Source organism: Eublepharis macularius, chromosome 12 (assembly GCF_028583425.1).
Source record: "Eublepharis macularius isolate TG4126 chromosome 12, MPM_Emac_v1.0, whole genome shotgun sequence".
Lineage (NCBI taxonomy): Eukaryota > Metazoa > Chordata > Lepidosauria > Squamata > Eublepharidae > Eublepharis > Eublepharis macularius.
The window spans coordinates 34,777,565-34,790,602 of NC_072801.1; the positions used below are offsets into that span (position 1 = coordinate 34,777,565).

The window sequence follows — 13,038 nt, forward strand, 5'->3', positions numbered from 1 at the left end:
AGCAGTGTGGAAGTGGTGGGTGTGTAGCCTCTCACCCATTGGCTCCTTGGCCTGCACCTCCTCCAACTGGAAGGATGTCAAGATCCAGTGGCACTGGCAGCACCTTTGGGTCTTGCCTTCCTGCTGGCCGTCATTGGCGCAGGAGGAGTTGACAAGCAAAGGCTGTGTGGATTTCTTCTGTGGCTTGAACCATCTGATAATTGCTTCAGATGGGGGGAAAACCTTGAGCCAACCTATCCCCTGTGTCCTTAACACACATGAAGCTTCCTGATACTGAATCAGACTATTGGGCCATCAGGGTCAGTATTGTCGACTCAGACTGGCAGCTGCAGTCCAGGGTCTTTCACGTCACCTACTACCTGATACTTTTAAACAGGAGATGCCAATGGGTTGAACCTGAGGCCTTCCGCATGCAAAGCAGAGGCTCTTCCACTGAGCCACAGCCCTTCCCCTTCCTTAACAAAGCAAGCATCTTCGTGCAGCCTGCTTTTTCCTCCTTTTCAGATATGACCTCCAGTCCTTGAGCCTCGACTTCCTGGAGTTGCTCATGCGTTTCATCCCCACGGAATATGAACTGACTGTGATCCGCAAGTATGAGAAAGAGCAGCGGCCCCTGGATGAGCTTTCAGATGAGGACCTGTTCATGATCAAGTTCAGCAAGATCCCCCGACTGGCAGAACGCATGAACATCATGACTTTCTTGGGCAACTTTGCAGACACTGTGCAACTTCTCTTGCCGGTAAGCAACAGAGATAGATAACTTGAGAGGGGTGATGGAGCCACCTGTGTCGGGACAGCTGTGCAGATGGACATCAGGTATCAAATAATATATAGACCATTGCAGTATGCAATACTTGCTTTTCAGTAAAGAATAATTGCGCAGGTTCCAAGGTGGTAGATGAAAAGTCAGCTATTGGTTTATTCAGAAGCTTCATGAGGGCAGGAGTCCAGACAGAAGGCCACTCTTGCAGCTTCTCATTGGTTGCATGCTTGCAGCCATATCCAGTAGAGATCCAGCATGGTCCAGTGGTTAGGGTGTCATCTAGAATCGGAGAGGTGTGGGTGCGAATCTGTGCTCTGCTGTGACAGGTGACCCTGTGCCACTCCAATTCTCACAGCCTATCCTATCTCACAGAGTTGCTGTGAAGATAAAATGAAGGAGAGAACAACTGAATACTTCTTTGAAGACAGGCAGGATGAAAACATGCTAAATAACATAAATAAAGCACATTTAGTACTGTTGGAGGAGAAAGATGAAAGTCAGAGACGTGTGATAATGAGAAGCAAGAGGGTTTTTTAGACAAGAGCTTCAGAGTAGTAGCATTCTGTCTGAGTATGGTGAACCTTTGAATGTGTATAGAATTGAAATCATGCCCCCACCCTCCCCAGTATTGAAATTAGTAGTTCCTGTTTATTTATGTGGGACTCAAAGCAACTTACAAGTCCATGAAACAAAATGCAATTTAAATAAAGACACACAACTTACCAGGCCCCTAGTGTGCCCTTGAAGCAGGTGAAAAGCCACAAGTTCATTCTGGTTTGATGCTGGAACTGCCACTACAACTCCCATGCACAGGGCCATGGTTGTGAGACCCAGGCTGAGCCAAAGTGAGGAGAACCAGCTCATACTGGTGGCTGAGGCATCTCTAGGGTCTTCCTTTCTTCCATCAGGAATTTTGGAATTTTGCCTACAGGAGTCAACAGGGCCCTTCAAAAGCACGATTAAAAGCAGAAGGCATTCCCAAGATCTTTGCAAGATCATATGGTACAGCCAGGAATATTAACTCAAGGGGTAACTGTGTTACTCTGTGCAGCAAAACAAAACAGAAGTCCAGTGGCACTTTAAAGACAAATTGAAGTTATTCCAGCACGATCTTTCATGAGTCAGAGCTCACTTTATCAGCTGCATCTAATGGGGAAACGTTAGGAATCTTATTCTTCCTACTATAGATCTAGCAATATTAATAGCTCTTAGTGGAGCTGGCAACTAAAACTATGATACTTTGGAACAGAAAGCATTTTTCCTTCCCTGGTTGGATGCAAGTACCATACATTCGTCATCAGTTATTCAAAAACCTGAAATTTCAAGAACCACTTATAGGAGGAAGATAGAAATAAAAATGTCGGCCTTTCTCTGAAATCTGAGTACCAGTACAGAGAAGCACCTTTCCACTGCCCCCACCTCCCATCTCATATATACTGGAAAAAAAGGAAAAATAATCTGAAGCTTACCATCTGATATCTGGTTTTAGAATATGATTTTTAAGTTGTAGCTCTAAGAGGTGCACAAGTTCAGAGGCACGTGGATTTTCAATTCCAGCGTGGGAAATGGCTGAAGATTTGGGGCGGTGTGGGGGGAGCTGAGGAAGGCAGAGTCTGGGGAGTGAAGGGAGCTCAGCGTGTGGAGGTGATGCCATAAAGTCCACCCTCCAAAGATGCTGTTTCCTCCAAGGGAACCGGTCTTCCTAGTCTGGAGTTCAGTTATCATTCCAGGAAAATTCTAGGCCCCGCCTGGAGGTTGGCAACCCTACTTTAACCCAGGCATAATTCAAAATGTTGGGGCTGGCTTCTAAGGCACCTAAATGATCGTGGACCTGGGATTCTGAAGGAGAATCTTCTCTCTTTTATGGGTGTCCCCTTTGAAAGTTAGGTGGGCGACTATTGGAGGGAAGGAAGGCCTTTTCAGTATGTATGTTTGCTGTGTTGTGCCCCATTTAGGGCCCTCACTTCAGGGTTGCTCACCTGGTGAACCCCTCTCAGCTGGTGCTTAGTTGTTTGGGTTCCCCAGTTTATGTGAGGTGTGTGATTTTTTAAAAGCACTCATTTGAAATGCTGCTAGTGTGAGTCAACTTTATTGTGAGTCTGCTGGGCGGGAAGGCACTGGGGATAGACAGTGTTGGAGGAAGCCGGAGATCAGATGGTAAAAGCCTATCTCCCCCCCTCCCCCCCCCCGCTTTCTCATCTACAGCAGCTGAATTCTATCATTGCTGGCTCCATGTCACTGAAGTCTTCTACCAAACTGCGTCAGATTCTGGAGGTGAGTCTCCCGAAACACAAGAGTGGGGGTGCATAACTGACACAAGGGACACATCAAGGCTAAAGTAATCAATGGGTCTCTGGAATGAACATTATTCTAAATAAACAAATGTCCTAAACTTCTCATTTAGTGAATGCACACTTTCCTTTTTTCTGAATTGAAATTGAAGGTTCACGCTTCTCTTTTAAACTTTTAAAAAAGGCTTCTAGTGTGTAACTGTCAGAATTATCCATCCTCAAGGAGTCCACCCCTTGTGTTTCTGTATGAGTCACCAGTCTCTGCATAGATCCAGAGGAGTTAGCCGCGTTAGTCTGTAGTAGCAAAATAGAAAAGAGTCCAGTAGCACCTTTAAGACTAACCAACTTTACTGTAGCATAAGCATCTGACGAAGAGACCTGTGATTCTCGAAAGCTTATGCTACAGTAAAGTTGGTTAGTCTTAAAGGTGCTGCTGGACTCTTTTCTATTCAGTCTCTATATGTCATCTGGTTGGAAGCAGGGGAGCCCAAAGACAAAGATCATGTTGAAGTGCAACATGCAGCTTCTTCCAAGGCCTGATAATTCTGTAGCCTGTTTGCATCAGTAGATGCAGAAGGATTCAGTCATACTTAAATGCAGAGATGCTGCAGAATCATCTTTCCTTCAACAAAGGCTGACAAACAAAAAGAGGACATGCAGAGAAGTAACGGGCAGGCTCCTTTGTAAGTGGCTACTTTGGACTCTCCGTTCTTTATTTAATTTATGGATTTTTTTCAGGAAGCACACTAGCAGTTCTCTTATAGTGCACTAATGTGCTTTTGCATGGATTTTGGGAAGTTGTTGCCCTAGTTGAAGCCTTGATATGGTTTCTCCTCTACTCAGTTGATCCAATGAGTAAGTACCAGAAGAGTCTGAAAGATGGAGGAAGGGTTAGGCCTCTGGTCAAGAATACCACAAGCCTCTGTCACTCACAACACCTTGGCTGCTCATCCTTCAAGTGAGAGCAAACTCTCATCTTGCTCTTTATACTTTGGTTTGTCTTCCACTGTGAGACACTCGTCCAAATTAAAGAGAATAAGCAATCCTCGATAGCTGTTTTTCATCAAGTGATAAATGATAGGTGTGTGGGATGAACTCACTTTTCGTTTCAGAAATTCTTAGAAGAATGTAACAAGGTGCTTTAACAGTAGTGCTAGACATTCATGTTCATTTTGAAAGAAAATATGTTCTGTGCACCGCACATCTCTCTGCTTGTGCTTCTCTTCCTCCGTGAGTCATGGGCCCATCAGTGGATTGCAAGTAGTACAATTGCATTTTTGACCACCTGCCTTTCTCTCCCTAGATTGTCCTGGCATTTGGGAATTACCTGAACAGCAGCAAACGAGGAGCAGCTTACGGGTTCCGGTTGCAGAGCCTTGATGCAGTAAGTAAGGTCCACCCACACAGGTGCAAACACATCCTTTTGGGAGTCTCACTCATGACAGCTGCACATGGCGAAATGCTGCAGGACAGGTGTGGGATTGAAGGTGGGTGGTGAGTGTGAGCACGTATTGAGTTTTCCTGACATCAAAGCAACCCAGAAAGTTGCAAAGCAGTGGGAGCAAGGTGAGATACTGTTCTCCAGTTATGGGCTGGATGTGAGCCGGGGCAGATCTGTCAGTCACTATCCCCCTGAGTTTCAGAGGGCAGCTTCTTCTTTGCCGCAGCTGGAATGGTCTGGCCAGGAATTTGATTTCAGAAGTTCTGCCATCTTTCCTGTGCTGCTGTGGCTAGAAGATAAGAGTAGCCCTGTTAGGCCACACGGTCTAATCCAGCATCCTGTTCCCAGCAGGGGACAGATAGGGAAGCCCACAAGCAGAGTGTGCAGGCAACGGGCCTCCCTTGACAACAACTCGGCAACATCTGGCAATCGGAGGCTTTTTGCCTCTGCATCTGCAGGTTCCATTCAACTATCATGGTTATGCCTCCAAACAGAGTGCATTGGCTTTGCAGTTTATTTTATTTGCGTTTGTAGTCTGCCTTTTTCACTGGGACTCCAGGTGGATTACAAATACTATAGAACCATTCAGTCAGTCAGTAAACTGATTCTGAAATATGATAGCATTTGAATGATAACAATACTTGTATCTGACAGCAAAGACTTCTAGTAAAACAAAGCTATTCAGTAAATCAGCAATTAGATTACAAAATAGGATAGCATTTGAGTCCACCTGCAAAGATGCCTAGTAAAGACATAACACCGTCGGGCTGGGACTGAAGAGCTGAAAGAAAAAGCAGAGTATTCCCAGTAAAGATCACCTCCCAAGCTGAGCCATTAAGCCCCAACTCTGTTCCCCCTACAAGAATGCTCTCCTGGACAATTCCATTTTGTACATTTTGTGAAACAATAGAAGTGTGGAGTGGCCGTCCTACTAGCCTGAGGCAGACCATTCCGTATGCAGGAGCTGCCGTATTAAGGAACGGGAGTGGGGTCCAAGCAAGGGTCCTGGGAAGGATCCTTACCACACATGTTCTTCTGTAAGCCCTTTCCAAAAACAATGTTGGAGTGAGCATGGGGAAGACTCTCTTCCCTAGTTTTCAAAGGAGTGACTGAAGTCCTATGGTTTGCGACACTGAAAGCACAAGGCTGGTTCTTGGGACAAGACATGCAAGCATGTTTGTGGAGACATGATGAGGGGGGTGTTGACATGTTGCAAGGGGCTTCAGCTTGCTCCAAGCCATGAGCAGTGTGGGAGGAGGCTGGTGTTCCCTCCTGGCCTTGCCCTGTTGCTGATCGAGTCCCAGCCAAGCCCCAGGACTGCAGAGGATTTGGGTTGGACCCAGCTGGTGGCAGCCCAGTTCCCAAAGGGACTGATGTTTCTTAACAGGGGTGGGGACAGTTTGCCCTGCACAAATGTTAGTAGAGTTGTTGGTTATATGTCAATAGTCCTGCAGCAAGGGTCTCAGTGGGAAGTGGGGAGCCACAACTGAAGGAAGACATTACCAGCTGTTATGATTTATTTGATGTTTATCCCACTCTATCCCGTGGGCTGACAGTGGCTAACCACAGTTTTTTTTTTCAAAAGCATTTCCATCCCCAAAGAGCTTACAACCTAAATAATTAATAATAATTTAATATAGTATAAACCTAGGGAGCAGAGCTCAATGCTGTGTACTGCATTGACGGTTTCTATGGAGCTCTGCCCAGGAGGTAGGTGGGTCTTTGCTCTGCGTCTGGAAATCCTGTCCCCACTTCTTCAGCAGCAGGCATTACCTGGGCTGTTCAAAAAAGATGCTGCAGTGCAGGATGGGCTTGATGGGGCCCAGTGCTCGTTCCCAGGTGTTGTAGAGATGGTGTCTCCGAAGCTCTTGGGATGGACTGAGGCTTTGGGATTTCCCTAGACTGACCATTTTCTCTCTCTCTCTGTAGCTCCTGGACATGAAGTCAACAGACCGGAAGCAGACACTGCTTCATTACATCGTGCGGGTGATCCAGGAGAAGTATCCTGAGCTCATTCATTTCTCCAGTGAACTTCACTTTCTGGACAAGGCAGGGACAGGTGTGCAACTAATGGGTTGTAGGCAGGAGTGTGGTGAATTGTATTTCTGCTGAAGGATGGAATGTACCATTCTTCTGCAGTGGTGGTGCTGGTGGCTGGAAGAGGAGAAAATTACCCTACAGGGGCTGCCAAGAGCCACTGTGGGCTCCCGGACAAAGATTCTGTCTGTCCCACCCATATGACTTTGATCCAAACCAGATATCATAACAAAACAAATCACTTGGCTCCCTGAGACCATGAATAGTATAATAAGTCTTCATTAGGTAAGACACAGTAGAGGAAAAGGGACAAGGCTGCTAAAGAATATGTTTTACTTAACTTACGATTTACACTGCAACTGGACACAGAGCAAAAACAAAAACAAGAAAGCAGAATCAGAAAGACCCCCAACCAATGAACCTAGTCCAAATACTCAAGTGCACTATAAATTAAATACAGACAAGACACAAATTACATGGGAATAAACTCCATTGAATGAAATGAGACATCATTCTCTTTCAAAAAGTACTCAGCTGAAAAGATACTAGAAAATATTTCTATCACCCAGAACAAAAAAGCAAGCTTACAACATGAAGATGCTTAATGGGGATAGTACATCATATCTTTCATGGAGATGAGGCAAGTCAGCCAAGTCCCCCAGATTTTATGTAAGGTGGTCTGCACAGTGGCCATCTCCTCCCCCTCCCCCGCAACAGGAGGATTTGCATTTTTAATTGGCACAAGGATATCATTATAGCGTTAAAATGTTATAAGCCACTTCCGTTACAGAGATATAAGGGGAAAGGCATGTCTCGGCAATGCAAAGGTTTTCAAATGAAAGCTAGGGGTTTGGAGTACCTGAAGTAGATGGGCCCCTGTAATCTTGTCTCCCACCCCACCCTAGCAGCCCTGGCACCTACCCTCAAAAGCTGTTACTGAGCTCCCTCAGGGGAGATCTGGGGTTAGGGCTTGTGAGCCGATTTGAGCTTGTTTGGCTTCACCCTTTTTCTCCCTCTGTAGTGTCACTGGACAGCGTATTGCAAGATGTGCGTGGTCTGCAGCGAGGCATGGAGCTCACACGTAAGGAGTTCATGCGCCAGGATGACAGCACTGTGCTCAAGGACTTTCTTAAAGCCAACACTGAGGTGATGGAAAAGCTGCAGGCAGACAGCAAAATGGCACAGGTGAGAGAGGGAGAGGAGGAGAGGTCTGGTTCAAAAGGGGCTGGCTGTTAAGTCATCTGGGAAACCTAAGGAGGAATTTTGGACTAAAGCACGACTGCCATCTTTTCATGGGGACCACTTTGTTCTCTAGACAGTGGTTCCAAGGTATATTTTAGGCCCACCACCCCAGATTTTGTAATCATGTCTCCCAAACAGCTATTGTCTGAGATTCTGCACTAGTGTTATCAGCCCCAAGGTGGGGTGTGTTCTCTCAGAATCATAATTGTTCTCCTGACTACAAAGATCAGTTCCCATGGAGGAAATGGCAGCTTCATAGGGTGGTATACCATAGAGCCTAGGAGAAGGTCTAGAGTGGCATCACATTTACTGTTGATATCTGTCCTCTCTGAAAACTTCACCCTTACCAGGCACTGCCCCCAAATCTCCAGAAATTTCCCAAGCCTGAGATGGCAACCCTGTTCTGAGTGCAAAGTCCAACAATGTGCAGCATTGAAAGATAGCATTTCTACCTGACCATGAATAAAGAAATTGTGATAAAAATAAGTGAGGCCCTCAGTTGCCTCTTGCTAGCTTAAAGTGACAGCTAGGCAAGGGGGGAGTATGGAGCAGAGCCCAAGTCAGCTCTCCTTAGAGATTCTGGGGGCCCCAAAGCCCCACCCCCTAAAGCAGAAGGCAGTGTAGAACATTTTTCCCCAGCAGTTTACAGGCCAACATGTGTGGGCAAGAAAGAATGGGGGTCACCACTGGCCAGGGTCCTGCAGACCATCTTGTAGAGAGTACCTGATCCTGTAAGCGAGTGTACTGAAGATCACTAAACATAAGATCCTGAGTACTCATTCTTGCTTTATAATTTTGACACATCCAGGGCCTTAGAGGGTTCTTGTAAAGGAATTTCTAGCCCATGCAAGAGTATGATCCTCTGCCTTAGAATGTTGTAGGCTGGCCTCAGCATCCAGCAGAAGAAAGGAAAGCTGAGCATCTTGATGCTCTTGTGGTTGCTTTGTTGCTGTTGGGTGCAATTCTATGGACTGTTTCTTGCCCTGCAGGAGGCCTACGAATCCATGGTAGAGTACTTTGGGGAAAACCCCAAGACCACCCCTCCCACCATGTTCTTCCCAGTGTTCGTACGCTTTGTCAAGGCCTACAAGGTAAGAGACCTTCTGATCAGGTGTGGCCTAGCAGCAAAGAGTGTCAGCTGGGATTTTTTTCAGTCAAATCTTGAGCCACAAACTTCCAGGATGACTTTAGACAAGTTGCTTTCTCGGTCTCAGTTCCATGGCTGCAACCTTTCTGCTCTACAGAGCTGTTGTGAGGGTTTCTGAGATGATAAAGCACTTTGAGCTCTTGAAAGATACTATAGAGATGCTAAGCATTGCCAATAACAGCAATTCTTACTTAAGCATTAATAAAAATGATAATTCGGCATTTTGCAACATATGACAGAGAGGCTGCCATTCTGTTCTAGATTCATCAGATTGTTGCAATTCCTAAATGATTTCGAAATCATGCTGCCTTTCCATGTGGTTCAAGGTGGCTTGTGTGTATAAAGTGCCGACAAATCACAACTGACTTACGGCAACCCCTGCTGGGGCTTTCAAGGCAAGTGAGAAAGAGAGATGGTTTGCCATTGCCTTCTTCTGCAGCGTCTTCCTTGGTGGTGTCCCAGCCAAGTACTGACCCTGCTTAGCTTCCGAGATATGATGAGATCGGGCTATACCATGCTGCCTTCTCTCCTCAAGGCAGCTTACAATAATATTTTTAAAACATTTCCAGTTAAAACCAGAATAAAATAACAGACCCCAAGTCTCTCCCTCCTTCCCCTTCTTCAATCAACCAGTAAGATACTTCATTCCCTTCCTTATATCATACCACGAGATGACAGAGAGTGCCTCCTTTTCCTAAGCAGGAGTTTAGTAACTCTTTAAAGACTAGAGATGGGCACGAAACAGGAAAAAAATAAATGAGAGTTTCGTGTTTCATCACGTTCCACAAATCACGAAACATGAACTTCCACGAAATTGTCCCATTTCACGATACAATTCATTAGTTTTGCGATTCATCAGAACCTGGGGCACTTCAACACCCCCACCCACCCACCCAGAGATGCCAAACTTACAGGGAGACTTCAGCAGGCTCTCTTCCACCCACACTCCCAGTTTGGCCAAGATGGCAAAATGTTGACCAGGAGGCAGTCAACGGGAAGGGTGGGAAGTGCTGCCAGAGTGCTTGACTGAAACGGGGACCAGGACTTCCTGGGTCAGGAGGAGGACAGCCACGGTGTGGCGCTGGGCCAGGAAGACAGAGTGGGGGGTGGACTGCAGGCAGGGACAGTCCCAAGAGTTTGGGAGCTGGATGTTTCTCCAAAACTCCACCATTTATCCTGAGATCCTCCTTTGTCGTCTTGCTCAAAAATTTTGAGGATATCCACTTCCACTCCCGCGATGAGACCTGTTTTGCCTCCTCCACAGCCCCCGCAGGCAGATCTACAGTAGGAGTCTCTGTTGCCTCCAAGACCTCCCCTGAGTATTGCTGGCACTGATGGACAACCTGGGGAAGCTTTGCACTTTTCCCCCCAAGACTACCCTTGCCCTCCATTCTACGCCTCATAGTGCTGTACACAAAAATAATGTGGAAACAAAAGAAACAAGAAAACTTTGAAGAGTTTGAGCCCTCAGCAGAGGAACCCAGAAAGCTTGGCTCCCGAGCCTAGCAATGGTCTTGAGACTGGGGTGGAGGGAGATCCCTAAACCACCACACAGACACCTGGCCAGGCAGGACAGGTGCTCAAATTAAAATTAAAGAAAAGAAAACAAAAAAGAGTGTGAGACCTCAGGCGAGGAACCCACAAAGCTGGGCCCCAGAGCCAGGCAGTGACCCTGAGACTACACTTGAGGGGAGGGCCCCAAAACTACCACACAAACACCTGCCCAGGCGGTAGAGGTGCACAAAATAAAATCAAAGGAAACAACAAGAGTGTGAGCCCTCAAAAGAGCAGAGAAAGAATTAAGAAGAAACAAAGAAAAGCAAAGAAAAAATAAGGGAAGCCTCAGTCAAGCTAGACCCCAGAGCCATGCAAAGCCGTTGGGTGGGGTGGAGGAAAAAAGGCACCCTCACCCAAAGACCTTCCCAGCAAGGCAAAGAGCCTTTTCAGTCTCTTTTGAAGCAGCAGCAGCCAAAAGCTCAATTCCACTCTCTCACTCCAATCCCAGCAACAGGCCCTCCCTCTCCCTGTCTACTGGGACTGAAAAGCATGAGGCAGAGAGCTCTGCCTTATATAACAAACACTCACATAGAGCAGAACAGGTCGTCTCTGGTTGGCAGACAGACTTGCCTAACAGGGTTTGAAGGGATGAGATTGGTGTTCCCATGGCTACAGAAGGCCCATCTCCTCAGTCGCCTAGGAGATTAACCCCCTTGCTCCTTGCTGTATAGGGCAGAATGAAAACTCTCTAGTTGGCAAGGAATGCTGCCTATCAAGGTTATGTGGGCTAAGATTGGGGTTTCCAATGGCAACAAAAGGTCTGCAGACATTCTGGGCCTATGTTGCCTAGGGAAACAATGGATCAGCGCCAGCCTGTCTGGCATCACAAATCGTTCACGAATCATTCACGAATCGAACAAATCAGGCCAAAAAGTCATGCATTTCGTGAAAACTGCGGCCCCACAAAACACGTTTTCACAAAACATGAATTGACCTAATTCGTCATGAAATTTGATTTGTAGTCGATTCGTGCCCATGTCTATTAAAGACTAATCACAGTTTACTCCTGCAGAAACTTTTGGGGATTAGTGTGACAAGGAAGGCTCTAGGTCACCAAAGCTTCTGCCTGCACAAAATGCAGTTATTCTTGTTTATTTTTTCTGTGGCAGGCTCACATGTGCCCCCTCCTGCCCTATTACTTTCTTTCCTTATTGGTGCTGCAGAGAGTCAGGAACAGGGATGTCCCCCCCACCACCACCAATGGCTCTGTCTCCTCTCCTCCTCCTCATCAATATACAGTTACCAACAGCATTACTGGGCAGCTATGATTGGGATTTCAGGCACAGAATATACAAAGAGGTCTTCTGCATTTCCCTCCCTAAGGGAAAGAGAGTGACTGTGCTATTTTATTCTTATTTACCCCCTCCCTCAAATATATTCTACTGCCAAGGCCAAGAAATGAGGCTTTTGCAGAGAGATTATTCCTAAAATCTGCTTTTGTGATGATGGTTCAGTGTCATTCCCCCTCTCTTGTTTTCATCCCCTCCCCAAGAAAGCAGAAGATGACATCCAGCTATGGAGGAAGCAGGAAGCAGCTGCCAAGGAGGAGGAGCAAGTGGACTCCGCAGGAAAAGAGGAACAGTTAGCACCAAAGGTTTGTTTTCACTCCCTCTTGCCCTTTTTCAGAGCCCTGTTTCCCTTAGTTTAAAAAGAGCATCTGTTTTGCAATTGGATTCAGTTTTGGGGAGCCATTTAAATGGGGCCAATAATCCTTACGCCAATTGTCTGATAGCAAGACGGTCAGCATAGAGAAGGAAGGGATGAATGTAGGTCTATGGCTCAAGCATTGAGTTTGCGAGACACAAGGCAGGACAGGGGATGATATAGAGCTGGGCTCGGGTTCTCTTGTGGTTCCTGAGCTTTTCTAATCCTGAAATTTATTTTAGAAATAGGGCTGCCAATCTCCAGATGGGGTCTAGTGTTCTCCTAGAATTACAGCTGATCTCCGGACAATAGGGATCAGTTCCCCTGAAGTAAATGGCAGCTTTGGAGGGCAGATTCTGTGGTATACTGTAGTATCTAGGACAAACTGAAGTGCTAGAGTGACAAGCTCTAAGCTGCTTCCCCTGCTGAAACTGCCCTCCTGTTATTGCCCCCAGATCTCCAGGATTTTTCCAAGCTGGAGTTGGCAACCCTACTTAGAAACTGCATGAACCTATATAGAGAATGATGCCTCTGTGGGGTAAAAACTCTCCTTTGCAACCCTACTCAGCAGTGTGCTGTGAAGAGAAACCTTGGGCATCAGGGTGGGAGTTGTACTAATGACACCATCATTAAAACTGGAGGCTTTTCTGGCCAGGACCAGTGAGAGGCAGCATGTGCACTTGAACTGGAGAGCCCAAGACTAAATGGAGGGCACACGAGCACTGGCAGCTGTACCTAAGGGTATTTTTGACCATCTTTTCTAGGGTGGGCTTGAAGCACTAAGCATTGTGGTTGAACTAAGGGTTTAGCAATATAATGCTAAATATTTTTAAATACATTAGCTATTTTCTTTTATTTGTATCCATCATAGTCGTTGGAGAGAAAAAAGATTTTTACTCTCTTGGCCTGAGTCCTT

General features: G+C 46.3%; 1 protein-coding gene across 1 annotated transcript in view; it reads left to right on the plus strand.

Moving 5' to 3' along the window:
- Positions 1-13,038, plus strand: part of FMNL1 (formin like 1) — an 86,218-nt gene that overhangs the window by 67,872 nt on the left and 5,308 nt on the right. Inside the window, exons 18-24 of the mRNA XM_054995337.1 lie at positions 505-739; positions 2,969-3,037; positions 4,358-4,438; positions 6,425-6,554; positions 7,554-7,717; positions 8,764-8,865; positions 11,971-12,072. Coding sequence (XP_054851312.1) covers positions 505-739; positions 2,969-3,037; positions 4,358-4,438; positions 6,425-6,554; positions 7,554-7,717; positions 8,764-8,865; positions 11,971-12,072 — 883 coding nt within the window. The remainder of the gene's footprint in view (positions 1-504; positions 740-2,968; positions 3,038-4,357; positions 4,439-6,424; positions 6,555-7,553; positions 7,718-8,763; positions 8,866-11,970; positions 12,073-13,038) is intronic.